We start from the raw sequence: 16,469 nt of genomic DNA, 5'->3' as shown, positions 1-16,469 counted from the left end.
CTTTCCAGTCACCTTTCTCACTCACTATGTATTAATAGACCTCTCTGCATTGAATCATATCTGTTATTAACCTCTGTCTCTCTTCCACAGCATGTCTTTATCCTATCTTCCTTCTATCACCTCATCTGGTCGCAGCAGATGGCCCCGCCCCTCCTGAGCCTGGTTCTGCCGGAGGTTTCTTCCTGTGAAAAGGGAGTTTTTCCTTCCCACTGTTGCCAAAGTGCTTGCTCATAGGGGGTCATATGATTGTTGGGTTTTTCTCTGTATCTATGAAGCGCCTTGAGGCGACTTTTGTTGTGATTTGGTGCTATATAAATAAAATTGAATTGAATTGAATTGAATTGATGAGTGGAAGTGTCAGTTAGCTAGCTGTTTGTAACATTAAATGACATTACTTTTAAGTATTTTTTGTGAGTAATAATATTTTAATAAACCACCTTTTTGGCAGCAACATTTAATTGTTTCATGTCTATCCTCAGCTGCTCAACAGTTTAAATAAAAAACAAAACAAAAAACAAAACAAACAAAACAAAACGTAGCCAAAACAAACAAACAAAAATAAAATCTAAATGTATTCTTGCTGCCTTTCAAAGGGTTGGTTCAAAGACAGGGACCAGTCAGATTCCATCTTCACTGACTTTAATATCACTAAAGATGGCAGTAAGTTGCTAAGTATCTCAAAATGACAATAATATATGGTTACTCTACAATCAGTTTGAAATCAAATGGGTACATGTTGGAAATTGCATTCACACTGTGACTCACTAATTCACATACATTCTTTAGTTTTAGAGTCCAGATGGAGCCCTTACAGATTTGAAACAGAAATTGTGCTTCAGTTGCTGAAGGATGATGATTTATCAGTGCAATGTCATTGGTGCTAAGGAGCCTTGCACTTTTACATTTGGCAACAGTTGAGTTAAGTCCTCTATAGCAAAGAGACACATCGCAGTCTGTGCTCATAGCACAGACTGACTCAGAGTCATTGGTCTGTGTTGGCAATCAGGCTGTAGATATTTGTAATGTTTGACAGTCTGTCTGAGAGCGACTGAAGTCAGTCACTATTGTGTCGAGACAGCTGTGAACTAGGTGACCTAATAGAGCAATTGAAAGTTTCCTCTCCTTCTTGATTGAAAGTGGTTGCCAACAGGTTGAGGGTGTTGCACACTCAACCTCTGAACCACCATAAAAAAAACAAAAAAACGATACAGTCACCAGGCAAACTCAGATTTTCTCTCTCATCACCAGAAGGCTGCCGTCTTATGTTCCTATACCCTGTGACTGAGCCATTACCCAAACTTTTTGTAGCTGCTTTTCTCTCAGCTGTGTGTGAATGTGTGTGCTACAGGGATCTGAACCACAGCATTACATAATCTCTCTCTCAGCCAATCAGTGAGCACAACCCTTCTAACGTCATTTGTTGATCTGATCCAGAAACACACACACACTGATGTAAGTGTACACACAGCTGGAGCCAGGTATCTGTTCTCACTAGAAAACCCAAACCAGCTGTCAGAACACACACACACACACACACACACACACACACACACACACACACACACACACACACACACACAGGTGTTAATATGCATCACTAGGATTACTCAACTTTCACGTTTATTTGAAGACCTGCAGGTAGCTCTTGCAGCGTTGTCATTAAAAGCTTCTGAGCTCAGAGACCGGCCTCGTCCTCTGCAGCCTGCTGATCTTTAACATATCGAACTTCCCGCTGTTTGGATCAACACACACCGTTTCATTTCTCCACTTCTTCCAAAATGAGGCCACAGTTACATGTTATGACAGGAGACTGGGGTCAATGGGAATGTGTGTATATTTCTATCTTGTGTGTTTCTGATTAATGTGGCAGTTCTGTGGCGCCACATTAACGTGGTGTTCAGATTCAGGAAAACTCACACAATATGTGTTTTAGTAGAGGCAAGCTGGTGTTTTATATGTTAATTGTTTCAATCACTTGTCTCTGATTTTGCACAAAAGTTAGAATTGCACAGTTACGGAGACCCGCCAGGGACATGGGAGAAAAAAAAAATTAAGATGAACTTTTGCATGATCTTGCAAAATACACTGCATCCTTCGCAGGTCGCATTTGAAAGCCTTCGTGACCCAACCTATCCCAGAATTCATAGCGCGGCCCAGCCAAGTCATTTCTAACAATGGTGGCAGATACTTAGTTTCAATCTTATGTTTTCTGGGTCACAAAATAAACGTTGAAGCTATTTTCAGGCGTGAATGTAGCTGTGTAAACTTCAAGTATCTGCTCGGTTTATCAAGACATCACATATTTGTAAAAGTGCTCCGATGTTTTCGGAGACGTCTGTTACCCACCATCTCGAAGCTAACTTTAGGTCGAGGCCCACTACAGCCGGGGGGACGCCGCACTCCCGGCACATCGTGCTTCGACCTCCCGGTCGGCTTCGAGCTGGCGCCCTCTGAAGGATGCGGCCAAAACATTTGCGCAAAAGTTCATCTTAATTTTTTTTCTCCTATGCCCCTTGCGGGGCTCTGTACAAAGTCACAATGAGGACATGTATAAAAAAATCCAATCAGGGCTCCAAAGCACGCCCACATGAAAGTGTTCTTTCCAAATGCTACGGACAAAATTTAAATAACGCTAACAATGGATCAGTTTGAAGAATTTGTGATCCTCAAAAGCATTTCCATTTTTGCTCCTATTGAAAAAAAATCTTTTTGAGCCAGTATGAATATAATCCTGTGAAACCAACATATGAAAACTGCTTCACGGTTTCACTTTTCTACCATTCGCTTTGATAGAAAAGTGTCAGCCTGGTGCTGGTGTGAAAGCTTAGAAAGAAACAGCTGGTACTTTTATTTTGGTGGAGTTTCCTTCTCACAAAGACATCCCTGGGTTACCATTGTTTATAAAATACCATTAAGAAATAATGAAAAGCTACATTTCCTGCTTCCTTCACAGAGCGCAGATCTACATGTTTGATTCAGAAGAGTTTTACAACTGTCTTTTGGCTCTTTCTGACACACAACCTCTGGATAGAATCGAACCAGCAACCCTTTGTTTGTCCAGGTAATGTTTAAACCACTACACTATTGAGAGTAATGAGCACCAATGAAAAGAGAAACATCCAATAATTATGCAGAAAGCATCAAAATCTCTGTAGGCTATGAGACCAGATAACGAGCTACCAAAATTAGCTGACTCATCAACTTTCTTCTCAGTTTGGCAGCTTAAATTAAATGCTGCGAGTACATAAAGCATACGCGACAGGTCGGAATTAATTAGTATGTGAAAATAACTGCACAACAGCCCAGAAAGAAATGCAAAAATAACCAAAATAGGACAGGAAATGACCAAAAATGAAATGATATACTATCATCAAAGACGAATAACAACAAAAGGCAGAAAATTACTGAAGGATGGAATAAAAATGTCTACGGAAAACACTGCAAACAGATGTCAAATCACCAGCAGGACTCACAAAACACCTGCAAGACACAGAGCTGGAGACAAAAAGACACAACTGCATGAGCTGCTTTGTCTTTTCTGCAGTGTGGAGGTCTTGCCCGGAGGAGCTCGGTTTCATAATCCATCCATATGCTTACAGCAGAAAATATTATTCCATTCTCAACTTCTCACTTTAGCACTGAAAGTCCTTTGAAGCTCTCTCTTTTTTTTTGCCAGCGCTGGTATTTCACAGCATCCTGCTTTACATTCACATTTACACCTGAGAGTGGAGCACACAGGGCGCAGCAGGTGGAGGCGAAGAGTCACGCTCGGGGGTCACCTTGACATTTTCCCAGCTACTTCAGTGAATTAACCTTTTAGTCACAGGCTCACCTAACAAGCCCACACACAAACGGCCTCCAGGAAAATGAGACCAACCCAGCTTCGGCTCGACCGCGTGATATTTTCTCCGCGGGCTCACGGATCCATTAAAACCTGCTTTGTGTTAAGAGCGCTGAAATGCTGCCCCTGACCTCTCAGATGGAGAGAGAGCTTTCAAGTTCTCACTGCGGACGCCACGCTGGGATTCCTCGAAAACCGAGAGCTCCGTTTAGCACCCCGAGTATCACCCGGCGAGTTTGCCTCGCAGCGCGAAACAGCCGCGGGAAAACACTCAGCTTCAATGAGACGTGAAACCACAATCAGTCACAGCTGCAGCTCGCATGCTAGTGGCTTCATGGGACTGTCTATGATGGGCAGCAGGAAGCAGCAGCTGACCACCATGTTATGATACGGTCCATGGATTTTATTATTCATAGCTTTTAAAGGCAAAGGTGTAGATTTCATGATGCCAGCATTTAGCACACATGCGTTTGAAAACGATAACCAGCGGGACAACGATGCTTCAGATCTTGGCGTTCTTTAGTCCCAGAAATACACTTCTACCATAATCTGATGCTGATTCAAATTCACCAGCATGCTGGAAATAAAGTGTCAGTTGCTCAAAATTCACAAAATTCACTGGAGTCAGAGCCCCAGAACAACACGTAGTGTGTCTCTGCATGAACCAAACAGAAATAATTGAAATACCTCGATTGAAGACACCAGCAAAGTTACTCGAAGATGAGGAAAAGCCAGAGCAACACCTTAGAAACTAGCTTACAATGCCTTCTGTATCATACGTTCTTGCAGCTCTTGATTAAATTTATAGTGTACATATTATCTGTTATTGCAATTTGCAAAACTCGTGCACAATTTTAGTTGAACTTTTCTTTAACGAACCTTGTTTTGTCATCTAGAAAGAGATTTTTCCTGGCTTACGATAACAGATTAGCTGTTCAGCTACAACCGAGGAGTTCTTAGTAGTTTCCAGTTGTAGAGATCACAGCATCCAAACCTGAAGCCAGGGCATCAGGTGAGGAGTGAGATAACGAACCAGCTCAACAGTCTCTTGTTGTTCGTTGTGCACCATGAATTCATCCTCCAATGTGATATCCCGAGTTTTACTCGATTTTTCCTACACAGACAGTCTTCACTCACAGTCTGGACCACTCACCAGATTTGTGTCCCCGCAACGTCATCCTCCAAAATAAAAAACAAGGTAAAGAATCCACGACACAGAAACACATGAGCAAAGGAACCCAACAGGACTTTGCACCCATAAAGACAACATTTGATGAGTCTCGATACCTCAGTTTATATCACCAAAGACGAGTTTGATGAACACAAGAATACTTTTCAGGGTTTTTCCAGCTGCACAAGCAGAGACCACCCTCCCCAACTTCTGATGCAAATCCAGTCACTTTCTATTATCAGCAGGCCTGAAACCACTCAGCTCACAAAAGAGCTTCAAAGACTGCTCCTAGCAGGCTTTCTTTGGGTAAAGAGTGAACAGACTGAGCTAAAAACACCAACTAGTCCAGACAGGTGTATGAGAAGGTGACTGAGTGTGGGATTGGCCAAATGCCAGTCAGGTAATGCTTTCTGATCACATCTCCCATCAAACTGGGCTCTGACTCACTTCAGCACTGCCTCTGTAAATGAAGAGTGTGTGAATCACAACTGCTTCAGAGATGCACTGGAATTTCCAGAAACATCTGCAGATGACTCTGAAAAACGTCTTAGCTTTTGATTTTGTTCCAACAACGATTGTGTAGTTTTTTTTGTCACATAATGATCCAAATGTTGTCACATGGTGATTCGTGGTCTGGACTGATAAAAGCCAGTGCTGCTGACTGTTTAATGACGATGTTGCTGAATTAAGCATAACTTTGCCTAAATAAAACAAAGCCTGGATGTTATGCTTCATTTAGCATCAGTGGAACTTAACTTACTGAACTTCTTCACCACACACTCTTCCACAGAGAGCTGAAATCATCGCCATCGCCTCCTGGAGGCTCCTTTTATACCCACTCATTCTCCTGACTTGTTGCCAGTGAACTTCAATGAAAAGCAGCATGTTCCACCAGGTGTTTTATGCTTTTAAGCATGAAATTTTCACTCTTTTGTTGCTCCTAATCCAACTTTTTTGAAATGCATTCCTTGCTTTGAATTCAAGATGAGCAGAAAAACAATGACATTGCTAATTTAAAACTTTGCGACTGGACTCTAGGGTTCAGTTGTTTTGCAAACCACTGCATTTTGATTTAATTCACCTTCTGCACAGCATCTCAACTGGAAACAGACGAATGATTTTAACTATACCTCCCTTCCCTAATATCAGTTTCCTTCACCATGCTGAGTTGCACAAAACACTTTCACCAAAACACTTCTGCAACCTTGCATAAACTGCTTTTTTCCAGCTAAATAATCTTCACCCACATCGAATCCCAACTCACCCCACAGCCGCCTCTCCCTCACACCCCTCCAGAAGACATCCCAAGCCTTGTTGGTGGAGTCTTTGACATGCTCGCTGAAAGATCTCCGCAGCTGAGATTTTACCGTCGTGTGCTGAGCCATATTCCACACGTTCGACAGTCACATATTCCCAGTGAGAAACCTGTGTTTCTGGACAGTTTCTAATCCATGCGGGCAGCGTTCACTCTGTCACGGCTCATGCGGAGGGTGTGTTTCACTTAAGAGTTCAGCAAAGTAAGGAAGGAGGAGGAGGTAGAAGAGGAGGCAGGGGGGGCTGACACTTGATGCAAAAAGTCTGCATGCAATTTGTGAAACAGCACAGCCCTTTCCCTCCCTACAGCTCCACACTCAGAAAGTTAAGTGTGTGGGTACATCTATCTTTGTGAGAGCCAAATTCATAAAGTCAGGATGTTTGGGACGGTTCAAAGTTTGGGACAAGCCTTCAAAGGGTGTTTTGAGAGTTAAGAATTTGTTTATGGGGCAAGGGGATGTAATATGTCAGCGAAGATCCTCACAAAAATATCAGTGCAATTTTGAGTGTGTGTGTGTGTGTAGCTGAAAGATAAGCGAATGATTACAGAGTGTCCGTGTGTGTGCGAGGCAGAGCGAGAATGAGAAGTATTTATCTTTTGTGTGTGCGTGCTTGTGTCAGAAATTAAAGGATTTGGCCGGCCTGAAGGGAGGAAATGACATCTAACCTGGGTTAAAGGCATCAGCAGTATAAACACGCACGCAAAAGGAAGCAGACACACTCGCATTATAAACACAAACACTTCCATGCACACTGCGAGACACTGCACTGCCGCACACACTCTGAATATTTCATTATCGGGCCTCTTCGTGGTGGCAGCTTGGTCTCAGTTGTGTAAAAGCAACTTTAAAGCTTTGAAGGGAGGCTGTTGTTTAAGGAACAGCTTTCAGAGACGAGGCCGACTTGGACTTGTTTGGAATGATGTAAGGATCGACTTGTCAGACTTTTCTCACATGAGCTTTGAGCAACTTTGAGAGAATCAGGTTGGGTTTTTTTTTTCAGTAGTTCATTTAGACACTACCGGTCTAAAGTTTTAGAAAGCCCCAATTTTTCCATTTTTTATTGGAAGTTGTGCAGTTTAATGTCTCATTGCACTCTGAAATGAAACTATAGTACAAATAAGCAAATTTTAGTTAAAAAATAAATCATGGAATTAATTTATAGACCAATAGAAATACAATAGAAATCAAGTGTTCAGAAAGTTCTTCACACATCTGTTGCAGAAGTTCCTATAAATGTGCCACTTGTAGGTTGCTTTGCTTTCACATAACAATTTGAGCCGGTGTAAGTCTGGAGACTGTGCTGGAGACTCCATGTAAATGGTAAATGGCCTGTATTTGTATAGCGCTTTACTAGTCCCTAAGGACCCCAAAGCGCTTTACACAACCAGTCATCCACCCATCCACACACTGGTGAAGGTAGCTACATTGTAGCCACAGCCACCCTGGGGCGCACTGACAGAGGCGAGGCTGCCGGACACTGGCGCCACCGGGCCCTCTGACCAACACCAGTAGGCAACGGGTGAAGTGTCTTGCCCAAGGACACAACGACCGGGACTGTCCAAGCTGGGGCTCGAACCGGCAACCTTCCGATTACAAGGCGAACTCCCAACTCTTGAGCCACGATCGCCCCCATGTCAGATCAGATTGTGTTGGACATGTGAGTTCTCACATGCACCTCCGTCAGGAAAGTCGTAGAAGAGTTCAAAGTTGCAGTGCAAGTGGAGAAACAGCTTCATATGAAGGATTTCTGGTGTCATTGTGATATTTGAACAACAGTTTGAGAAAATGACTCTTTAAGGAGTTATAAATGACTGAAAATTGAAATTGGACTTATACGTTTGAATTGTTTTGCATGACTTGCTACTTGACTCTAACAAACCTGAGAGAGAATTCAATTTCATCTACGTGATGAATCACAGTAGTCAACTTAAGCCACATTATACTGTAAGGACATGACTATAACATCACAGAAACAGACCCAATGAGGGGACATACAAGAGACAATAGAAAAGGATGCAGCAAAAACTCGAAGTAGGAAGATAAGATAAGATAAGATAAGATAAGATAGAACTTTATTAATCCCTCGGGTGGGTTCCTCTGGGAAATTCGACTTCCAAAAAAAGCACAGCAACGACCGAAGTTACAGTTACAGAACTGTTATATATACACACACACACACACACACACACACACACACACACACACACACACACACACACACATATATATAAATACAGAGACAAATATAAATAAAATATACAAAGGGGATAAATAGAATAAATAGGAATAAAAAATAAAAATACAAGTGAATTGCACATTTCAAGTATTGAGTCTATTGCACTGTTGACTATTTACAAAAGTATTGCACAAGGTATTGCACAGTGAGGTGAAGAGGCACTACAGCTTAGTTGTTCCCCCCTCCTTTGTCCTCCTGTTTCCCCTCCCTCTCCCCTCCAGAGAGGAGTTAAACAGTCTGATGGCGTGTGGGACAAAGGAGTTTTTAAGTCTGTTGGTTCTTGTCTTTGGGAGAAGCAACCTGTCACTGAACAGACTCTTCTGGTTGTTTATGGCCGTGTGCAGAGGATGCCTGGCATTGTCCATAATGTCCATCAGTTTCTTTAATGTCCTTTTCTCTGCCACTGTCACCAGAGTGTCCAGCTTCATGCCGACCACAGAGCCAGCCTTCCTGATCAGTTTCTCCAGCCTGGATGAGTCCTTCTTTGCTGTGCTGCTCCCCCAGCACACCACAGCATAGAAAAGTACTCCAGCAACCACCGACTGGTAAAACATCCTCAGGAGCTTCCTGCAGATGTTAAAAGACCTCAGCCTCCTGAGGAAGTACAGTCGGCTTTGGGCTTTTTTATACAGGTGCTCTGTGTTGCATGACCAGTCCAGTTTATTGTCCACCCACAGCCCGAGGTACTTGTACTTGTTGACCACCTCCACCTCCTCCCCCTCTATCTGAACCGGCAGTGGACCTTCTCTAGACCTCCCGAAGTCCACAACCAGTTCCTTGGTCTTTGAGGTGTTGAGTTGCAGGTGGTTTGTGTGACTCCATGCGACAAAGTTCCTCACCAGACTTCTGTACTCCTCTTCCTGATCATCCCAGATACACCCCATGATGGCCGTGTCATCTGCAAACTTCTGAATATGGCATAATTCAGAGTTGTAGCAGAAGTCAGAGGTGTACAGGGTGAAGAGAAGAGGGGACAGCACAGTTCCCTGTGGTGCTCCTGTGCTGCTGACCACTGTGTCAGACGTGATGTCCTTCAGCCTGACGTACTGTGGTCTGTCGGTGAGGTAGTCGGAGATCCAAGCGACCAGGCAGGGGTCCACCTCCATCCTGTTCAGTTTTTCCTGAAGCATACAGGGCCGGATGGTATTAAAGGCACTGGAAAAGTCAAGAAACAGGATCCTGACCGTGCCTTTTCCCCCATCCAGGTGTGAGTGGGCTCTGTGTAGGAGGTACAGGATGGCATCCTCCACTCCGACACCCACCTTGTATGCAAACTGTAGTGGGTCCTGGGCATGTTGTACCTGTGGTCGGAGGAGGTTGAGGAAGAGCCGCTCTAGAGTCTTCATAAGATGTGACGTCAGTGCCACCGGTCGGAAGTCATTCAGCTCATTGGGCCGGTTCTTTTTGGGGACCGGGACGATGCAGGATGTCTTCCATAGGGCGGGCACTCTCCCCAGTCGCAGACTGAGGTTGAAGACTCGTTGTAGCGGCTCCCCAAGTTCAGCAGCACACGCCTTAAGCATCCTAGGACACACCTTGTCTGGGCCTGCTGCCTTTCTGGGGCGAAGCTTCCTCAGTTACCTCCTGACCTGATCCACTGTGACACTGGGAGATGTTTGGGAGGAGGGGAGGGGGGGAGATGTCTTGCTGCTGAGAGAGGGATTGGAGGAGGGGGGTGTCATGGTGTCAGGAAGGGGGGGGAAGCGAGGGAGGTAGGAGAGTGGGGAGAGGACTCTGTAGTGAAGGTGAGGGTGAAGGTGGGGGGGTTGTGGGCTGGTCAAACCTGTTGAAGAAGTTGTTGAGTTCGTTTGCCTTCTCCACAGTCCCCCCCACTGTGCTTTTCTTGGTGTTGTGGCCTGTGATGGTTTTCACACCATTCCAGACCTCCCTCATATTGTTCCTCTCCAACTTCTGCTCCACCTTCCTCCTGTAGGTGTCCTTTGCTTCCCTCAGGCAGCGTTTCACCTCCCGCTGTGCTGCTTTCATCTCCTCCTTCACTTTGCTCCTGAAAGCCTTCTTCTTCATGTTGAGGACAGCTTTGACTTCCTGTGTTACCCACGGTTTGTTATTAGGATAACACCGATGATGCATGACATCATCTATCCTTGAATAGCTTAAAAGTAAACTTGGACTTGTGCTGAAAGAATTTAGTCTAGACTTTGCGAGTTAAGCCACTCTTGGCTTGAATAAGTGTTAAATAACTTAAAACATAACACAAATGACTAGACTGGTCTCAAACAATCCAACACTGGAGCAGTGAAATATAGACTAAAGTTGTGAAATATTGTGTTTTTCATAAAGTCCTGAGATGAGTGAATTATAGTTCAGTAGGACTCAAATAAAATGTTTTGCTGAGGAAGAAAATCTCAGCTTTGAAGAACCACCCAACCTTCAACAAACATGCCTCATCATCATTACTCTCGTCATCTTCAGCGGTAAAAACACACTTCCTCTCTCGGGAAAGTTAAATAAACAGAGCAGGAGAAGATAAAAACTTGGGGAAATGCTAAATTGGAGAATGAAAAAAGCCTTATATGGCTCCTCACTATCTGACTATCAGGTCAGGTTTTTGTGCTCTTTGATCAAGTGTGCTTAGATTTAGGCCACAAGTTGGCTATTTAAAGACGGCTGGAATTAGCTAAATGGTAAACAGACTGCAGTTATATGGCACTTTTTCCCCCTTCATAACAGTGACTGAATTTTATGGATAGTACAGACAAGAGTAAGAGCGAAGGTTAAAACCATCTGGAGAGACAAAAACTTCTCTCTGTGCTCTCTTCTCTTGTCAGTATGCCTGTGAAATGTGGAAACTCGAGGCAGAGCTTCAAAGACGAAGATTCCTAATTAAGCCATTTTGCACATATGGTCGCTTCTGCAAACCTATGGATGAGATAAAGGTGATAATGCCCATTAGAATGTACTTTTATAGGACCAGCAACCGTACTGGGTCACCAGAGAGCTCTGTAATGTGTTTGTCATTCACTCAAATGCACACACGGTAATTCACAGGCAGAGCCTCAAGTAGCTCTTAAGTAGAGCTCCAATGTCTTACATAAGGACAGCTGGACCTCTGTTCACTAAACAGCCTCAGCCTGTCCATCCAAGGATGTAAAGCTTGATGTTTTCCCCAGCTGATGGATTTTGTTCACATGATGAACAACCTGTCCTTGGATGTCGACCACCTCCAGCCTCCCTGCACTGTGGCAGCACAGCAGGTCACAAATCTCTGATGTGAACAGCTTCAGATGGCTGTGAACATGTTGCTCACTTATTTGCTCACTTTTTTGTTCTTGCAATAGAATTATTATTTATTGTGGCGTAAGAGACTAAAATAGCTGCAGATTAGAAACACATGCTAACATTTTAAATTGTAACTATGATGCTTTTGTAAAACCAGACAGTAAATTGTCAATTTGTTGCTTTGATGCCGATTTTGTTTAATTGCCCCCCCTCCACCGCCTCCTACCACCCGTTGGCCTCTCCACCTCATTTAACTTTGCTCCTTTACTCAGATGTCAGGTTGATGATGGTGGAGAAGCTGTTATCAGCTGCTTTCATCGACACATTCATACCACAGCAGAGCAGTTTTGATCCAGCTCTGCCTCTGGTCACCTGAGAGCTCATTTTGGCCAGTTTTGTTTTCCTTCCTGGCTCCATCATTATGGGAATTTACATTACTGGCCTCCAATCTAAAGGAGAAGAGAAGGGAATGTTCATGTGTGGTCTGTGAAGGGATTTAATAAAACAGTGAAGTAGTTTTCAGAACACACGGCTCAGCAGAAAGAAACAGCTCTGACTGATATCTCGGCTGTGTTGATTCAAATATACAAAAATGAGTATTGACTGCTGCCCCAGTCATTATTGTGGTGACTTTTTTTGCTATTAGCTGCTCTATTTGGGCACATCTGAATAAACTGAGCTTTTTTTCCATTTGCCTTTGGCGCTCCTGGATGTACGGGCTCTACAGTGGACACAGAGGCAGCCCAGCTACATGGACATAACATCTTTTCTCATCTGGAGACGAAGGTTTCCACGAAACTCTGAGATTAGAACCTCAGAACTGGGTGATATCAGATCCATCCACAGCAATGTCAGCAGCCATCCCCTGGCTACCTCCTCCAGTTCATCCAGACACTCTCCAAGTCGCTCCCAAGCCAGCTGAGAGATGTAATCCTTCCAGTGTGACTTGGGTCTGCTGCCGGGCCTCAGAAACATCTCACCCAGGAAGCTTCTGAGAGTCATCCTAATCAGAACCCTTAACCACCCCAGCTGCCTCCTCTCAATGTGAGTAGCTGGTCAAATCTGAGCCTCTTCCGAATGATTGAGCTCCTCACCTTTGCTCTGAGGGAGAGTGCAGCCACCCTTCGGAGAAAGGTCATTTCCACTGTAAGTATCTGCCATCTCTTTCTTTTGGTCACTTTGCAGACCTCCTGGCAATAGACGAGGGTAAGAGCATAGATCAGTCGGTAAATCGCCAGCTTACTTTCATGCTCAGCTCTGTCTTCATCATACAGAATCTCCATCACTGCAGCGGGTCCTGTTTTCAGAATCGCAGCTTATTGATTTAACACTGGAATCAAATCATAACTTTGATTGTAGTAACTGTAGTGTTGGTGGTGCCTGTTATCATTGTAAGTGTTTTAATCTGGCTCTCCTGTGACCCACTGCCCAGTTGTTGTGTGTGTTTGTTGCCTTAACTTTGTGCATTTCTCCTTAGGTTTATTATTCTTTCATGAACTCCTTCGTCATGCACCCCTTACGTAAATCACCCTCTTCCACGATCAGCAGATTCTCCGGCACTGAGCATCCTTTGTGTTTTATTGTGCCGGATGCCTTTTTTAAAAAAAGTCTGTAAGTCTATTTTGTGCATTTACATAATTACAGTGGCTGTGAGGGGAACAAAGGGCCGTGTTTGTGTCTGCAAGTTTCCAAAGTTATGAAACACTGAACTCGACGTGAACTTGACCGCGACAAAGACTTCCTCTGAAGTTTTGTTGCCTTCTAATTTAGTCCGAGAGGATGAAATTTCCACGTTCGAAAATGAGGATTTCCTCGAGCTCCGTCATTAGTCACCCAGCACCTGAAGTCTTGGCGTAAAGTATCTTTCAGCATGAAAGTCAGCACTTCAGCTCGCTCCAACACCTGCAGCTTTGAAACACTGAGCTCAAATATCAAAGCAGAGCTCTTTCCCTCATTATTCTCCTGCTTTTGTTTCCACAGCCTTTACCCTCAAGTGTTTGAGAACAAAGCCCTCTGAATATCAGCACAGCCCAAAGCTCGATCAATTCACTTCAGCATTATGCAGAGTAAAAAAAAAATTACATTCAGTGTCACCATTACTGCACGCCTTCAATCCTGTCCAAGAGCTTCTCAGACAGCTATTATAATATTTGTGATAGGAAGCAGCGCCTGCCTCCCCCACCCTCCCTCCTCTTCCTCTGCTGGGAGTGTGACGGGAGACATCTTCTGGCACATTTGTTTACCCTTCAAACAAGACCTAAATTAGTTGCATTCCCAGCAGTTTTCCAAAAGCAGGTAATTAAATAGCACTCAGCTGCACACTGCGCCACTACAAATCTGAACTCCCCTCACCGCCAATCAGAGGGAAACGCCAAGCAGACGAAGAAGCGAGGCGCAGCCTTACTAGTGACAGAGCACATCCGTTTGCATTTGCATGCGTCCCACTAATGCACTCATCAAGAGTGACTCACCAGCACGAGAGAGCAGGTGGGAGTTTGGCTTGGCGACGCCGTGACGGGCTGCGGGATTCGGCTCCGTTGTTTCCGAGACGATGTGCAAAATCAAAGCGACACCAATAAATGTGACAAAACACACAAAGGTTGAAGGCAGTAAAGCAGACAATTTGTCTTGTTTTAAAGCCGCCCGTTCAGTGCAAATTAAATCTGCTCTTTCAGTTTGTTGTGACACTAACGCAGTGATCATTCCAAGTTAAAGTCTGTGTATTTATTCTCATCATGATTACACTGCTGTGAAAAAGTATTCTGACTTGATTTCAGAGTTTTTATGCATATTTGTCACCCTCGGATGTTTCAGATCATCAAACACATTTTTGTCTTCTATTTAATCTGTTTATCTTTGTTTAAAAGTGCAGTTTTTAAATAATTTCTTGTAATGGGAAAGTGTTATCCAAACCTATACTTGGTCCCGTGTGGAAAGCTGAATTTCATTTCTCTAGCCACACCCGACCAGCCAGACCTGCTGATTCCGAAATCACTTATCTACTCAAAAAACACATAATGTCACAAACTGAAGAAACACAGAAACAGCTGAGAAACAAAGTCATTGCCATCTATCAGACTGGAAAGGGTTACAGAGTCACTTCTAAAGCTTTGGCACTTTTCCACACATGGAGGAAACTTGGAACAGTTGTGAACCTTCCCAGTTGTAGCCTTCCTACCAAAGGGTGCATCGGCGACTCATCGAGGAGACACAAAAGAATCCAGAAGAACATCTAAAGAACTGCAGGCCTGACTTGCTTCAGTTAAGGTCAAAGTTCATGATTCAACAGTAAGACAGAGACGGGGAAAAAATGACATGATGGCACCAAAAAGAACCCAAAGTCCGTCTCACATGTTCCAAAAACGTCTCGATGTCCAGGCGACTCTCCCTGGATACAGTCCAAAGACATGCAATTAGTGAGGTTAGGTTAATTGGTGATGCTAAATTGCTCATAGGTGTGAATGGTTGTCTGTCTCTCTGTGTTAGGCCTGCATCAGATCCATCTTCTATAGCAGGGGTGTTGAACTCCAGGCCTCGAGGGCCGGTGTCCTGCAAGTTTTAGACACCCTGGGTTAAAACACCTGAATCAAATGATTAGTTCATTACCAGCCTCTGGAGAGCTTCAAGACATGTTGAGGAGGTCATTTAGACATTTAAATCAGCTGTGTTGGATCAAGGACACATCTTAAACCCACAGGACAGCGGCCCTCGAGGCCTGGAGTTCGACACCTGTGTTCTATAGCAGCGGCCTCCAACCCCCGGGCCTCGGACCGGTACCGGTCCGTGACTCGTTTGGTACCGGGCCGCGAGAGTTGAGGCTCAGGTGTGAAATGTTTTGGTTTTCAGGGTTTTTATCGGTTTTCAGCGTTATTTTGTTATCGTTTTTATCGTTTACTCGGTTTTCCTGGGTCTTTTCACTGTGTTATCTTCTTTTTTTCGGTACCGGTACTAGTTTTATTTTGTTGTATTTATCCGCGACACCTTAAAGGCCGGTCCGTGAAAATATTGTCGGGCATAAACCGGTCCGTGGCGCAAAAAAGGTTGGAGACCGCTGCTCTATAGGGTGAGAGGTGACCCTGACATGGAAAGGCAGAAGAGAATGGATGGTGAAATCCTGATGATCTCCAAGACTTTTGGGAAAATATTTTGTGGACAAAATCTGAATGTTTTGGCAGGTTTGAGTTTTGTTACATTTGATGTAAAACTAAAAGTGTTTCACAAAAACAGCATCATGGCAACCGTCAGACATGGTGGTGGCAGTGTGATGGCCTGGGCTGCTTTGCTGCTTTATCACCTGAACGACTGGACTTGATGGAAGCATGACGTATCAGAATATCCTGAAGCATAACGTCCGCCCATCAGTTCATGCCTGAAGCTCAGGGGCACTTCGGTTATGCAGGACAATAATCCGAAACAAGCCAGCAAGTCCACCTCTGAATGATCATCAACATTATTTTTAATGTGGTGTAGTCAAAGTCTGGACTTTAATCAGACTGAGATGCTTTGGCGTGATCCGTTCATGCTCTAAAAACTCGCCAGTGTGGCTGAATTAAAACAATTCTGGAAAGACGAGTGGGCCAAAATCCTCCACAGTGATATGAAAGACTCACTGTGACTCATCTTACTGCCAAAGGTGGCACAAACAGCTATTAGTCCACACAGTTA

At 44.1% G+C, this 16,469-nt stretch overlaps 1 protein-coding gene across 2 annotated transcripts in view; it reads right to left on the bottom strand.

Moving 5' to 3' along the window:
- The window catches only part of LOC146566265 (rho GTPase-activating protein 7), a 109,074-nt gene extending 102,542 nt beyond the window's left edge, over window positions 1–6,532 (bottom strand). The window contains exon 1 of one of the 2 annotated variants that reach the window (XM_085289876.1): window positions 6,277–6,532. In XM_085289876.1, coding sequence (XP_085146002.1) covers window positions 6,277–6,397 — 121 coding nt within the window. In that variant the 5' untranslated portion in view covers window positions 6,398–6,532. The remainder of the gene's footprint in view (window positions 1–6,276) is intronic. The other variant, XM_085289875.1, reaches the window with a different exon arrangement.
- Window positions 6,533–16,469: the final 9,937 nt, after the last annotated feature.

The sequence above is a fragment of the Mchenga conophoros genome, linkage group LG10 (genome assembly GCF_057382185.1).
Source record: "Mchenga conophoros isolate Kocher_MC1m ecotype Shallow Benthic linkage group LG10, M_conophoros_male_GT1.1, whole genome shotgun sequence".
NCBI classification, from domain to species: Eukaryota; Metazoa; Chordata; class Actinopteri; order Cichliformes; family Cichlidae; genus Mchenga; species Mchenga conophoros.
The sequence above is the reverse complement of the archived record's forward strand: the minus strand, read 5'-3'. Positions and strand labels throughout refer to the sequence as shown.